The sequence below is a fragment of the Clavelina lepadiformis genome, chromosome 2 (genome assembly GCF_947623445.1).
Source record: "Clavelina lepadiformis chromosome 2, kaClaLepa1.1, whole genome shotgun sequence".
NCBI classification, from domain to species: Eukaryota; Metazoa; Chordata; class Ascidiacea; order Aplousobranchia; family Clavelinidae; genus Clavelina; species Clavelina lepadiformis.
The window spans coordinates 2,363,063-2,377,524 of NC_135241.1; the positions used below are offsets into that span (position 1 = coordinate 2,363,063).

General features: G+C 35.1%; 2 protein-coding genes across 14 annotated transcripts; one reads left to right on the forward strand and one right to left on the reverse strand.

Moving 5' to 3' along the window:
- The first annotated feature begins 2,968 nt into the window (after positions 1-2,968).
- Positions 2,969-8,689, forward strand: LOC143447183 (uncharacterized). Of its 3 annotated transcripts, none has more exons than XM_076947149.1 (8): positions 2,969-3,096; positions 3,159-3,284; positions 4,877-4,964; positions 5,092-5,235; positions 5,552-5,649; positions 6,526-6,709; positions 7,671-7,739; positions 8,121-8,689. In XM_076947149.1, the coding sequence occupies exons 2-8, from the start codon at positions 3,218-3,220 to the stop codon at positions 8,191-8,193; spliced, it is 723 nt and encodes a 240-aa protein (XP_076803264.1). In that variant the 5' UTR covers positions 2,969-3,096; positions 3,159-3,217; the 3' UTR covers positions 8,194-8,689. The 3 variants fall into 3 exon arrangements, with proteins under 3 accessions (XP_076803264.1, XP_076803266.1, XP_076803265.1); XM_076947151.1 differs by having other exon boundaries at positions 2,973-3,096; positions 8,156-8,689; XM_076947150.1 differs by lacking the exon at positions 8,121-8,689 and adding an exon at positions 7,814-7,964 and having other exon boundaries at positions 3,076-3,096.
- A 135-nt stretch (positions 8,690-8,824) lies between these two features.
- Positions 8,825-13,514, reverse strand: LOC143447038 (endoplasmic reticulum membrane-associated RNA degradation protein-like). Of its 11 annotated transcripts, none has more exons than XM_076946958.1 (11): positions 13,023-13,514; positions 12,583-12,770; positions 12,313-12,446; positions 11,956-12,094; positions 11,702-11,834; positions 11,371-11,439; positions 11,003-11,066; positions 10,420-10,504; positions 10,203-10,331; positions 9,765-9,857; positions 8,825-9,378 (listed from the first exon to the last, which is right to left on the reverse strand). In XM_076946958.1, the coding sequence occupies exons 1-11, from the start codon at positions 13,452-13,454 to the stop codon at positions 9,255-9,257; spliced, it is 1,590 nt and encodes a 529-aa protein (XP_076803073.1). In that variant the 5' UTR covers positions 13,455-13,514; the 3' UTR covers positions 8,825-9,254. The 11 variants fall into 11 exon arrangements, 10 of the variants coding, with proteins under 10 accessions (XP_076803073.1, XP_076803070.1, XP_076803065.1 ...); XM_076946955.1 differs by having other exon boundaries at positions 10,203-10,358; XM_076946950.1 differs by having other exon boundaries at positions 10,203-10,358; positions 10,420-10,867.
- Between the last annotated feature and the right edge of the window lie 948 nt (positions 13,515-14,462).

A 14,462-nucleotide genomic window follows, 5' to 3' on the forward strand; every position in this document is an offset into this window, starting at 1 on the left:
CTGACTTTGATTGCCACAAGTAATAATGTTTCTTCAAAAGGTGAAGTTCTTTCAATTATAATAGTAAGAGTTCCTGTGGACATGTAACAAATGTCTTTGTGTGAGTAAAGCTTCATAAATGGTCTTTAACAGCTTCGTAACTAGGCGTGTGTGTGTACTCGGTTATTGGCCCACCTCGAAAATATTTTATCTTTCCAAAAAACTTGTGGGTAGTAACGTAATACAAGTAAGTAAAGTACAGCAAGGAGTAAGTAAGTAAAGTTTAAGATCAAGCACTCGATGCCACGCTCGAGTTGGATCTGAGCGAAAAGTGCAAACGTATCTGGTATAGCTGCGTAATTAGCAATTAACACAATTATCGTTTTGTTAATTTAATAATGTCAGTGGCAAGACTTGGAACAGTCACTACCTTTGTCCCATCGCGGAAAAAAATCCATCCAACTAAAACATTAAGGTATTTTCTATCATATCAAGAATTTTTGCGATTGGTTACTGTTAACCGGTTATTTGAAATGCAAATTTAAATGGGTGCTTAGCGGGAAGTTTTTGTAAGTGTAATTTTGACAATTGTCACTTCGGCCGTCTTATATTTTGTATTCCTTGTTACCTTGCATCTTTTGACCTTTTGACCTTTAGGTTTGAGGCTTCTGTTTCTCACGCACGGCGCGTAACGTGGCAACAAACCTTTTAATATTTTTGGAGAAAATAAATTTAAAAAACGAAAATCCGCCCGTCGTTAATTACTGACTCGGCGTTCTGATAAACATTTAAATTCATGCATCACATCGTCGTTAATATGATGTTTATGGGAAAATATTGCCATGTTTGCCTTGGATCAAACTCATTCTTATGCGATCTTCCGCATTTCATTCTTTGTTATTGTGTAAACGGAAATTTCTGGAGCTTATCTGAAATCTGCAATAAATCCAGGATCTACTTTGCCACGTGCTGGTTGGTACAAACTACATGAAATTAATTTGTGTTTTTGCGGAAAATGCGAATAATAATAATCGATGGTATCGGGAGGAGCAGTTATTTATGTATGACCGTTCGACGCGCCCCAACGTATTTGCGACAAACAATCAACAAGAAATTCCAAGATCAATGCCCGTCGTTATCACGACCAAAGCCGATTGAGCGACTATTTTAAGCCAAACGAGGTTGAAATAGTGCTTGCGTGATTTTTGTCACATGGTTAGACGAATGCCTCGAAAAAACTTCAAACAGATATACCCTTGCCCCTGACTTGAACCCAAAGTCTCGTTTATGAGTAAGGAGTGAGGTCACTTGTATATGCCCAAATGTTTGACACATGTATCTAAGATTTTAGAAATAGTCTTGAGAGATGCTGTTGGGTTTGTTGTGTTAGTTTAAATTACAGCTCCGTTTCAATTTTATTTTTCAGATACATTGATGTGATTCATAACTTTGCGGATTTCAATGCTCACAGTAGCTGATGATGTCATGCAAACGTCATTGAAATACGCTGTGTAATACGTTTTTAATATGACGTCATATTGAACGTGTTTGCAACAAACGGAATCTCGTCTCGTCTAAACATCTGTCCAACTTCATTGTTTCGACTTCAGAGGCGAATAAAAATTATTTTTGGTATCATTATTAAAATACTTATTTATAGGCTGTTTTATTTTAAAAAGCATTCTCTTTTCTATTGTTTATTTTTATATTAGTATGGGGATAGGGAAGAGCTAACTTGCAAAAACCACAAACATTTGTAAGCGCAAAATCACATTCAATTACACAAAGTTTTAGAATGTCACTTTAGTTCTTAAAATCAGCTTTAAGTTTACCTGGATATGACTCGGATGGAGTAAATGTTTTATCTATAACTCAGACTATTTTATCTTCGGGAAATAGAGTATTTCCCGAAGATAAAACAGGATTGGAACGCGTTAATTTCTCAAAAGATTAGTATTCGATTTTGATACGTTTTGACAACACAATTGTCCACAGTAAGTGATTACAGCGTAAATTTATTTCTGTATGCAAAACTTTTCCGAGAAATTTTCCGACTTGTCAAGCAGTTCAAACAAAACAAGGCTGGCACGAACTTCTAGGAAATTAACAAGATATAAGGGGAAGACTAATTGGGTATCAAAATCCGCCACAGGAAATTTTTTAATTATGCTAAGCCGATTACACCTCCTTGACAGTCATTTAAAGAGTTTACGTATGTCGTAAGTTATGTAAGAATAAGTAAGCAGTGATTTAATTAATAAACAAAATGAATAATTTCTGGTCATTCATATCAAAAATACTCATCAAAAATATGTTCAGCATATCCAGTTGAAAGTCATCAGCGGAGCGTGGACGTTAAAATTGTTATGTCACAAAGACACCATAAGTGGTCAGAGTTTCGCAAAGAGTGAAGAGTTCAAGGTAAACGGTGACAGTCGACGTCTCTCAAACTTTCTTCGGTAAAATCGCGGCCGGTCACGATATATAAATTGCGACGCCTAATCCCGGATTTGTCTTCGCAAAGGAAAGTTGTGCAGAGCGAATGTTAACTTCATACAAGTGTGTAGAAGTTTAAGCTCACATTAGGCAAAGTATATAAATAATTTTTATTATTTTAGAGAAGCGAGGGTTGTCATAAGCAAAACTGCTTTACGTCAACAACTTTTCCTACATTAATTGCAGTTAACGTTTTAGAGAAAAGTTTTTAAACTGTGTTTTTGGTTTTGTTTTCATATACTGTACTTTATTTGTACAATAGTTCTACAAATTATAAGTATTGAAGGCTTATTCAGACTGAAAAAGCTTAAAAAAGTATTTCTATTTTTCCATAAGCATATACCGAGATATTATACATTGTTAAAATACAAAATTTGACCAAAGTTTAATATATGCACGTTAGAAACACGAATTTTTTTATCAAAATCTGTAGCTTATAGCAAAATGTTTTATTTTAAAGTTAGTTTTTGTGGTTGGCAATAAAAGCGTAAATGGCAGCGTAACAAAATAAACGTATAGGCAATAGCTAAAATATTGTTTGTAAAAATTAGTGACTGGATAAAAAGACAAGAAATATTGCGAACAGAAAAACAGATTCTACCAAAATAAAGCTTACACCAGGCATGAAAAAATTTTTAATACCAATTTCTATTAAAACTTTAATTTCTCACTTATATTTTCAGTAAATAGCTTCATATTTTTTTGGCATCTTCTCCTGTTTTTGCAAAACGAAATATCAGTTATGGCTTGGAACACTGTCAACGTTCTTATTGCCATTTGTGTGATTACAGCGTCCAGCCAAAGGCTTGGTAAGTAACCATTACGTTTCAGGCTATTTTATATAAGGTATTAAGTTTATATTATTTCCAGCCTTTCTATGTAAATTAGTTATTCACTATAAATAAAAGACGAGCAATCAACGTAGCCTTCTCGGTATAATAATTAATGGCCGTTCTGCAGTTAGACTTCAAAGCAAATGATTGTTGTCAACAACTTACAATCTATTCATAAATTATTACTATTAATGAGAAGGTTCGAATTACACGTGATAAGCTGGGAACCATTTGAAAAATTCAGCGAGATACTATTAATTAAAATGTCTGGCTTTTGTGGTTGCTTTAAAGTGGATGCCATCAAAAATTGGTTATGTAGCATGTAGCTACTGACTGGTATTGCTCGACCACTTATTAGCAATTCTACTCCTTAACCGTGTGTTTCGCATAGCCATGGGCTGTGGTGGTGGAAGCTGTCTCAATGATAAACTACTTTTTTCATGATCGCGATCTTGGCAGGATTATCTCTGCAATGTCCATGTTTTCGCGATCAACATCGCTATTTTATAAATATTTGTCGCTTCGGTTAAAATTAAGCGTCCTGATCGTAATCGTCTATAATTTTATGACAGGGGAGAAAATCTCTCTGCAAATAGCTACCGCCAGGTTGACCTTGAGCCCAAGCTAACACCTTTCCAAAAATATGCGCATTTGTGTATTTTCAAAACAGATTAAGAAACCCCACATTTGAACGATCGAGGTACGGCGCCAGGCATCACACCTTGGCACCGCACGTACTTAATCGTCATAATCCAGGTGTGAAATTGAATTGAACCCGTAATCTTTTAAGCTTTTCCCTAACTTGGGATCAACTCGTCTGTAAGGAGGATTAAAACATGTTCTTCGATGATTTTACCTCCGGAGTCGGGGGGCAAGAATTCAAGAAATGCTCTACATAAAAGACCAAGATTTTTGAAAAACATGTTTTCCGAGATCGAAAAATCTTTGAATTTGGCAAATTAAAGAAGTTATTTTTGGGCTAGAATGAAAGAAGTAAAACAGAATATCGAATTTACCGCATTCTGTTTATTTCAACAGAATTTTGCTAGTCCAAAAACATCAAAACCCTTCGTAGCTCGTAAACACCATTTTCGACCAAATCAAGACACTCAAGTATCGGAGATAAATCCTGGTTCCCGCAAACATGGTTTTTTGCGCCAACAGGCGAAGAAAAACTTCAACTACAAATTTGCCTCAGAGTATTATATTTAATTAAATGACATGGACACGTTTACAAGTAGCGACGAGTGACACACGACTCGTAAATAAGCAACAAGTCAAATAAGCAAATGACTAAGCGATTGTATCTTTCTAGTGGCCACTACTTTAAATACGTAGAAGGAATGATTTGCTTATTTTCACAACAAGGGATTTGGGAAATAGTCAAGAATATAAATTTATTTCTGTACAAAACTAACCAAGCACATATAGGGTAAAAATTGAGTTACTTGCTATTTTGGATCGCAAAAATTCCCATAAACTTTTCTAGGCTGGCATTTTAGTAAAATATTTTGGTTTTCGTTTATTTCGGCATTGCAATGAATTGTATGACTTGTGATTCTTTTTAGATCCAAAGGTCTTCGAAGCACTCGCAAAACTTCCAATGCCGGAGGTGGGAAATAACTTTTCCATCAAATTCAACTTCACTACCGACGAGTAATTTACAGTATAGGCCTATCTTACGTTGAAAAAAATACGTAATGACATTAATAAAAACCCAAAGCTAATACGTTAATAAGTTCTGGGCACTTTCGTATTCATAAATTTGAGTTATGTTGTTCAGAAATGTTCTGCTTGACGCTACGTCTCGTAATGCAACTTATGACGTCAGACTGATGTCAGACTTTAACTTTGATTCGTCCATTTCTCTTTTCATCCCAGTTGAAGAAATAAACATGAAAGGAGTTTACTTCAGTTCCATTCAAATGTAAGTTGAGTTTTTGTATGCAATGTTATTTCTATGCAATGTTATTTCATGCAATGTCATTTCATGCAATGTCATTTCATGCCATGTTAAATCATGCAATGTTACATCATGTAATGTTAAATCATGTAATGTTAAATCATGCAATGTTAAATCATGCAATGTTAAATCATGCAATGTTAAATCATGCAATGTTAAATCATGCAATGTTAAATATGATTAAAAAGTCGAGTTTGCATGAATGAATCGAATCGACATAAAAACAAATTTCGACAAATTTTCCCTTAGTTTTTATAAATTTTACTCTTTTTCTCTGCAGACCGTTTGAAAACGGACAACAAATTTCACAGAGCAACTCCGGCACTTACAAGCTCACTCTGCGGAATGTTCATCTCACATTTACCGTTGTTATTCAATGTAAGCTCGATCTCTCTTTTTTATCGGCAATTACATATGTCTACATTTTTTTGGTGGTGTCGATTGAGGTTGTTGACCGGGTTGGAATTTCCATCTTTTTGATACAATCTGTTTGTTTTGGGCGTTTTCAACGAATGCTCGTGATATAAGAACGTTAAACACTACACAAGCGTTTATACCAAATTTGTTTTTATTCGGTGATGGTCCAATGTTTCCACAATATCACTCTAGGCACGATTGGCCTTTTCACACAAAGCAATGCAATGTTAAGCCAATGGGCTTTTCAATTCTAATAATCGATCATAAACTTATGTCGTAAGTCGGTTTGTAAGCTTTACACACATTACCCAGCTACCTTCTTCAAAGCGCTATATACCATTTTACCAAAAGCATTTTTACATACAAAACTAAATGCACGAGGGCTATCAGCCTAAAATGAGCTGTTATAGGCCTACTCACTATTTTCGTCCAGCCGGTCGAAACCCTTTCCTGTTTGCAAACGTAAAACTTATTGTACCCAGTGGTAGGCCACGTCACGGGTTCTGTGTAGTTGCAAGTTGCTCAGAATTACACAGGAAATTGATAAAGTACTTTTGGCTTCCAACGAGCCGTTCTTTAATGGTTTATTATTATTAAAACGAAAATCTTTATGCTATCTTCATTTACTCTAACATATTCACCTGACTCCGAACTTTCGATCACGGAAGTTAACGATAAGTAAAAAGAACACCTTTTAAAATAAGTATTTACGGAGAAACTACAAAGTATTTACGTAAACTGTCCAAAATAGAGTAAAATAAAAAAGTATTCAAAAAGTACAAGTAAGCCAGTTATTTTGTACGCGTGAATGTAATCGCACAAGATTTTTTCTTCCAGTTTTTCTTGACGGTCCCGCATTGACCTTAACCCATTGCCACCCATTGATTGGAGAAGCGGATATGCGGCTGCAGGAGACGGATAACAACCGGAAACATCCACTCAGTATGACAACTTTGACCGATCTTTTGAATCTGGTCTCAGCAGAAGAATACAGATCGATGTTTTGTAACGCCATGGCTGGGTAGGAAAATAGCCTACAGTAATATAACCTGAAATATAAAAAAATTATAAAAAATAATATAATATAATAATAAAATAGTATAACTGAATAAAGATTTGTAATATATAACAATAATATCACGAAATACGATACAAATATAAAGTAAAGATTTAGTAAAAAAAAACTAAAATAATCCACAGTAGACCTATTTTCATTGCCAAGTTATGTTAGTGGTCGTATACAGCTTGTTACGTCATATTATGTATCTTGTTACGCCGTATATCTTATTTGTTTTCTCAACTTAGATTGTTGTAAATTGGTAGGTGCAGCAAAATTACAGAAACTGATAATATTGAAGTGGTTTCGTTGTTCTAGTTACATTCTAAGCTTAAGTAACTCGTAAAGTGCCAAAACGATTTTGACACGTATATTAACGTGTAATTAATAACATTTGCAGCACCATTACATGTAAGTGAGGAAGCACGGGCATAGATAAAAAGCTTTAATAAACGACTGGTCACTTAATAGCCTGTAATAACACAAACCTGTGAGAAATCGCGCTGTCATTGTTGAAAGACTTTCGTAGAATTTTTACTGAAAAGTCACCAAAACACACTTTTTGAAAGACCGAACGAGATTCACGTAAAACACATGATGGGCAAAGTTCAAATAAGTACGTGTTAGTTCGGTTTCAAGCCAGCACACGTGTACATTACATTTTCTGGCTTCTTCTACAGTTAGTTACGTTTACAAATGAGTAATAATTTCTAGTTAAAACTGTTAGTCAAATCAATCAAAAATATTTGAGTATAAATTATTTCGTCAATACTTTACTAGTGCATCGGTATGAACAACCGCATCAAGTTTAGGTACAAAACGAGGTTTAAGCTTTTTCTGATGTTCTCAAGTAGGCCTAGCCTACATTTGGCAAACTTTGCCACAAGGGTGCACACAGCAATTTCATCTCTATTTTTTTCTGCAGTTTAACAAAGGACAGGTCGTCCCCAATCATTCAAGCTGTGCTGAGACGCATTCTAACCGGTTCTTACCCGTGAGTAGCCTATTGTGGACTGGCTCTGACTGTTATATTATGCGAGCTGATGCTAACTTTAACTTGTCTCTCAGGCGCGCCAACTAACGTCATGAATGATTTGCGATTAATGACTACATGTAAAGTACCACTTGAGCAGTTCGCGTGAAAAAATGACCTTTACAATGAAAGTTCTTCATTTCATGCTGCATAAAGTCGATAATAAAAAAACCAGTGCAACCATTAGCATGTTTTTGCATCTGTATCTGGCTAGCTGCATGAGTACGTCAGAATATGTCGGCAATTAAATATTTAACAGTTTTTTCTTTGTTCGAGGCTTAAGGTTCCGACAAAATATAGGCCAGCTATATTGAATAACTAAATGTCGTATATCGTGTGTAGTCTGCAAGCCTCGTTTAAGAAATTCCTTTCCACAGCAAGTCAGCATAACCAAGATACCAGCGACATCAATTGAATCAACCTATTATCGTGAAAGGTGTCTCCTTTTTAACGACATTATTTGGGGGCTACTTGTTTCGTCATTTATTGCTTATATATGTTCAAATCGACCAACTCTTCGAGAAAGTTCTTATCACAGCGTGAAGTAATTTTGCGTCTTTTTTTGGAAAACTGGAGTCGTAGCCTTTATATCGTCACAAGATATGGGGCTAATTTCGAACTTTTTCGACATGTGAAGCACTGCACAATAACCTTGCCTTATGATGAGAACTATCGTGAAGAGTTGGATAAGTTTTAACAACCCGCGATTTTCATACGCCACTAAACTTTGTATTGTGTTTGGTTCCACTAGATTGCCACAAATTAACAATGTTGTTTTCATTTCTTTGGTTATCGGCATCGCTCACTTTGCATATGCTAGCTAGTAATTCTGTTTGTACATAACTCTTAAAATTGTATGACTGGCGTACACGACCTCAACGTCAACGCTTAAATAAACTTCACCAGGTGTGGTGGAAGCCAGAACAATATGTTCCAGGTAGGAGTGGTATACAGTCCAACAACTATGACCATGCCGCTTTGCAGAACGGCAATCTCTTTCTGACATGTGACACCTCTGGCGTTGACAAAAGTCAAAAACATGGTTAAAGTAGGTTGTTAATTTAAAAGCGCGAAACAGCTAGGCTACAAGTCATGTCGAAATACGGTAGGAGATATCTTAGCATCATCTAGCGGGCAGTGAGACGCAACAAAAAACGAGAGAGCGCATAAACCAAGACGACTCGAATGGGAAGATTTTATTTCCGAGTCATCTGTGGAAAGAAAAAGAACTCCAGATGCGTGTGACAAGAGAGTAATGTCCAGAATGCAACCTGAGAGGGTTCAACCTAACTTTCCAGCTGACAAATGAGAATAGAACCGTCACCAAAAAGTTGAAAGTTGATTTGCCAATTGTTTGGCGCTGCTGGGGTTAGCTGGTGACGTGAGGGATTTCTGTACCAATCAGTGCACACATAAGAAGGCAAAAATATTGTGAACATTAGTTCCATAAAAGAAGAAGAAAATTTTTCCAAATAGCTAAAGGCCTGGAATAAGTTTACTCAGTTTAGCCATTAAATTGACCGCCTCTTTCCACTTGTTTACATCGGCCGATGTAAATGTTACGACGTTCTCGCAAATTTGAAGAAGTTTTCGAAGCAACCTGGTAAAATAAGATTTTCAAAATTGGAATGTTGCGAGATAAATTTTTTGTAATGAAAAGTGTTCGGTATATACACAGGACTATTATACTTTAACTAAAAGATTTGCAGAAGTTAAGGTTATTACCGGATCACGTCTGGTTTATCAAATCCTGACCTAGGACATAAATTCAAAATATCTCCCTTACATACAAGTTGATACAAATGAAATAATCCAGCACTAGGTACAGAATCAGAATCATGCGGACACAGGCAACTGACACGCGACTGTTAATGATTGAGGTTTATTTGTGAGAATAAATAAATCATCCAGAAAACCAACAAGTTATACATTAGATAGAGCCGTAGGTTTAATGCTTGATAAAACTGTATCAAAACAAACCGCAACCTTTGAGGTGTGTCTGCCATAAAACCATGATGATGGATTAGCACAAGGATGTACAAGGTTAAGAACCGAAGTCCAGCAAACAAAACCGGACGGCTGTAATAAAATGAAAAAGAATAACAGCGGACATGAATGATGTTCATAAATGAAAACAGTCACTAAAAGTATTAAAAACACAGCAAGCAAACCACTTGGCTTTTAATATTAAACAGCTTCCTAATATACTTTACTTCCTTCCTAAAATATTTTACAAAACTAAAAATGTCTGAATTAAAATAAATAGCTTTACACATTGAGCATGACAACAAAATTAGATTTCATTTGGTAGTTGGCAAAATTAGTAAACCCATATCTCTGGGTTGTGTAATGCACAAAACAACTAACTAACATAACAAAAAAGTTAGATAATTAAATAGGTGTACAATTTTACCTATTACAAACCTGCATAGGAGACAAATGTAATTTTTCCTTTGTCTCGATCTCAAAGAACGTTCCTTGAACATTCTCTTCCGGACTTCTAGAATGTTTTTTATATTTTCCGCCGCTTTCTTCACATTGAGCGATATCTGTCTTATGATAACATCATTGGGACTCGCCCTGCAACCATGCAGCTTAAATGAGATGACTCATAAGAAAAAGAAATTAAATTCTCACCTACCTGTGCAAAGTGTGAAGGTGACTTCCGGCAAGGAATTCTATGAGCTGGTCAATCTGGTCGCTTTCTTGCAAGGGTTTCACATCACCTTTGTTTGTAATCGATGTAAAAAATTGTTCAACAAAATTCGAGTCTGCAACAGTACTTTTTGCTAATTGTGCATACTGAATGCTCAAAAGTTTTAATGAAGAAACAAGCTCATCAACTTCGAAAGAGTCCACAGAATTTTTCAAATCATTAAAATTCTCTATTGAAGGTGTATCCTTAAAGTTGAAGCAGAGCTTGACAGAAGAGCAAACGTCACGCTTGGTAAAAGCCAAAGCATGAAAAAGCGATTCGTAATTATTTATAAAAGTTGAGATCTGTCTGAAGAGATCATTGTTTTGACAAGTGCAACATGCTCCTCCTTGGAAGCTGATGTTGAAAGCTGAATTTTGAGTATCTGGCTCATCTAAAAAGGAATCTCTTTCATTCCTTGTATACCCTGTTTCTTCATGCTTCCTTGCACATCCATGACTTGCATAGAGTGCAGCAGAGACAACAACAAAGGCGATATTGTGATCTACATCTATAGATGACATCTCACCGTGGGATAAATGATCTCGGAGACGAAGGCCATCTTGGAGAACGAAAAGATCTCGAAGTAAAACCTGAAAAAATCACCAGTAAATAGTTAATATTTCACTTTGGGTATATAAAATTTTAAAAAATAGTAAAATCTTTGTAGGAGATTCTGTAAACTACAAGCAATTATATATATCATTATTTCCAAAGCATACTAGGATTTATGATCACCATTATCTAGCAAAATTCGATGCTAAAATTACACACATAAACATTGCATAAACATAAACTGTTGTAGAATGTGTGAGTATATTTTTGGAAAACTGCCAAGACAGGACATAATGCATGGAACGTTGATTGCACGTGGGTGTCTTCAGAGAAGGTACTTACCATGAAGTTATCACCAAGTTCGTATCGCAGATAATTTTCACCACCTTGCTTCAAATTGGATGACAAAACCTGTGGACATGAAAGTGAATGCAGCCAAAACAATCACTACATAATGTACAAACATCTACGAGTACGTAGGCAAAAAAGTTAGAGATAAAAAATGCAATAATTACGAATTTTTTCATTTAGAATGCATATACATAACATTCATCAATTGCAAACAGGCTTAATTTAAAAAACTGTGAAGAGTGGCACAAAACATTACCAAACACTAAATCCAATTGCACACACAAAATATGTTCCATAATAATTAATAAGACAGATACTTTACATCATCCAAAGTTGTATAAAATTCAGTAGACTCAGCGGTCATGACACGTTCTGGGCATTTGTTGCAAAATGAAAACCTACAACGCAACAAATGTTCCAACTGTGGAAGTAAAATCATCACACAGTCGCCAAATCTGAAATAAAATATTGCCATAAATAACTTCTGCAGCATCACACTCAAAACCGAAGACTTTTTCAAAATATTTCAACACTAATATACTATTTTCAACTTAAAAACAATGTAAACACTTGTACCTGCGTGATCTGTACAGATTTAATGAATATTTGAAGTAGACTAACATTGACTTTGGAATATAAGGAGACGTTTCATAAAGTTCATTCATATTTGCCACATCACAGCCCCGGTTAGCTTCAAAACTTCTTAAGGTTGTTGCTAACCTCACCAAGTATACCATTAAAACTTATAACAACATGAGCATTATTTAAATGTTTAAATCATCAGCACCAACCCAATAAACTTAGTGAAATATTATATACAGTGTCAACAGAGATATGTTTAACCATATGTTATGTGCAGATAATATGCTCTAAATTTGTACTTATACATTAGGTAACCTGCATATAAAATATGAAAACAACTGTGTTGAATACCTAGTCTTTCATTGAGCACTCCCCTTACAAAATCTTTCTGAACCAAAGGAAGTTTTTTCATTCCAACGAGCAGGTTTTGATCATCCAAGAACACTGACATTTCCACAATAGTAAAAAGAAGCACATGAAAATACCTAAAAATGGTATTTTGTATGCAATTTCATAGATTATATAAATGACAAATTGGTCCAGATTTACTATTAGAAACAATGTATTTGCACTTAAGTTACAAAAAGATTCAATCTTCAGTAGATTCTACATAGATCTTACATTGACGGTAATTCATTTGGTGAAATAAATCCATGCCAAAGAAGATTTCTTAAATTCAAACTGAGTGGACCACCAAACAGAACTTGTAAGAACTTCATTCTAGTCTCACCAAATGTTTCTTTCAATGGTTTGCTGCTGAGAAGATCTCTCAAAAGCAAAGGATCATGACCATCTTTTAATCGATAAACCTGAAAATTAATGAGCAATTACATGTTTGAGTTTCCGCAATACACAAAATTTTTAGGCACGCTTTTTAGCTGAAAACTATGGTGTTTTCCCAGATTGGAAAGTTTACTAAGTGCGTGGGGGACAAAAAATTAATTGCCTATATTAACAGCTACTGTTTCATTTTGTTGTGCGAGGAATTTCTCACCCACAACCAGCAAACTTTCCAATCTGGGTGTTTTCTAGTCTGGTTAATAAGCATCCTTCCAACCTACACTGCGAAGGGAGTGCTCCAACGTTGAACAAATGTAAAGCATTTTCAATACAAGACAAAGATTCACTTCAGTATCAGCAGAAAGATATTCAACTTTAAACCAATCTTGGATATCCTGTTTTGAAATCCCGATAAACCAGTTTGACAAAAGTTCAACAAACCGCTCAATGTCATCTGATTCAAAATCCCAAAACAAGAGTTGATGAAAAAGGGGGCATAATTCCTGAACAGCCGTATGAAAATCGAGTGTGGTGCTAAGCTGGTTTTCTTCTAAAACTGAGGTAATGAGCTCATAAAATCTACAAGTTAGTGTTTCAAATTTGTGGCACACTTTTTCTGTTTTATGTTGAAGTTGAGACAAATGTGAGCTCGCCTGCCAGATATCAACTACAATTTGTTTCACATCTTGAGAAAGAAATGTACTAATATCCATTTTTGTAAATACCAAAACCTTGTATTTTTACTCATTCAATTAATAAAAAAGCTAAAAGCATTAGGTGTTGGACAATAAAATTACTTGCAATTTCTCTACTTCGCAGAAATTGCTATCGGGTATTTCCCTTTTAGAAAAAAAAAATATCTTAAAGATTTCATTTTACTTTGGGAGGTATGAATTGACTTTCCAATAATAAAATGTTGTAATCGACACAACGAGTGCAGAAACAGAAATGTTTATTAATTAATTAGGCGAATTAACTGACTCGTTTCGAATTAAGTTTTTGTCTTTTTAGAGATTTATGCATAAGATTAGGATCCATCTGAAGAATTTTCGGAATCGTAGCCTACTTTAAGTTTTTATTGCAAAGCTCTCTCTCTTGCTTGGTTGCACTGTATTAAACCGAGATTAAACAAATGCAAAGTCCCTGCGCAATAATTCTTATGCAAAACAAACTTAATTTATTATGTTTAAAAGCAGTTTAAAGCAGGATTTCTATTGGTATAACTACAAATTAATGCTGACAAAAGTGCGCTAATAAGCCCGAACATTTGACGATTTAAAAAACATCACTGGTAATGAATTAAACTGCAACTTTCCAACATAACTATATTTTCAGTTTCAAGGAAACAACGGTGGGCGAAAAATAAATATGTCAAGATTAGTTCAATGATTCGAAAGAAGCCTAACTAATTGCTTGGTTGACTCAATTAAGACACAACCTAAACCCATCTGACCAAACAGCAGAGTTAGCAGAGTTAAAATTTACTAAACAATTTTAATAAAAACGTTTTACGGACGAATTTGAAGTAAGATTACTTCTTTCTTGGGTGCATAGGATTACAAAGCGCATCAAGTGTGCAATAAAATAACTCGAAGCATTTGATTTTGAACAGGAATTAAGTCGGAAATGAAATCAACATTAAAGATGTAGGCCTAATGCGTCTTTAAACACTTGGATGAGTCTAACAAGTAGACTCAAGTCTCAACGAGAGCAATCAGATG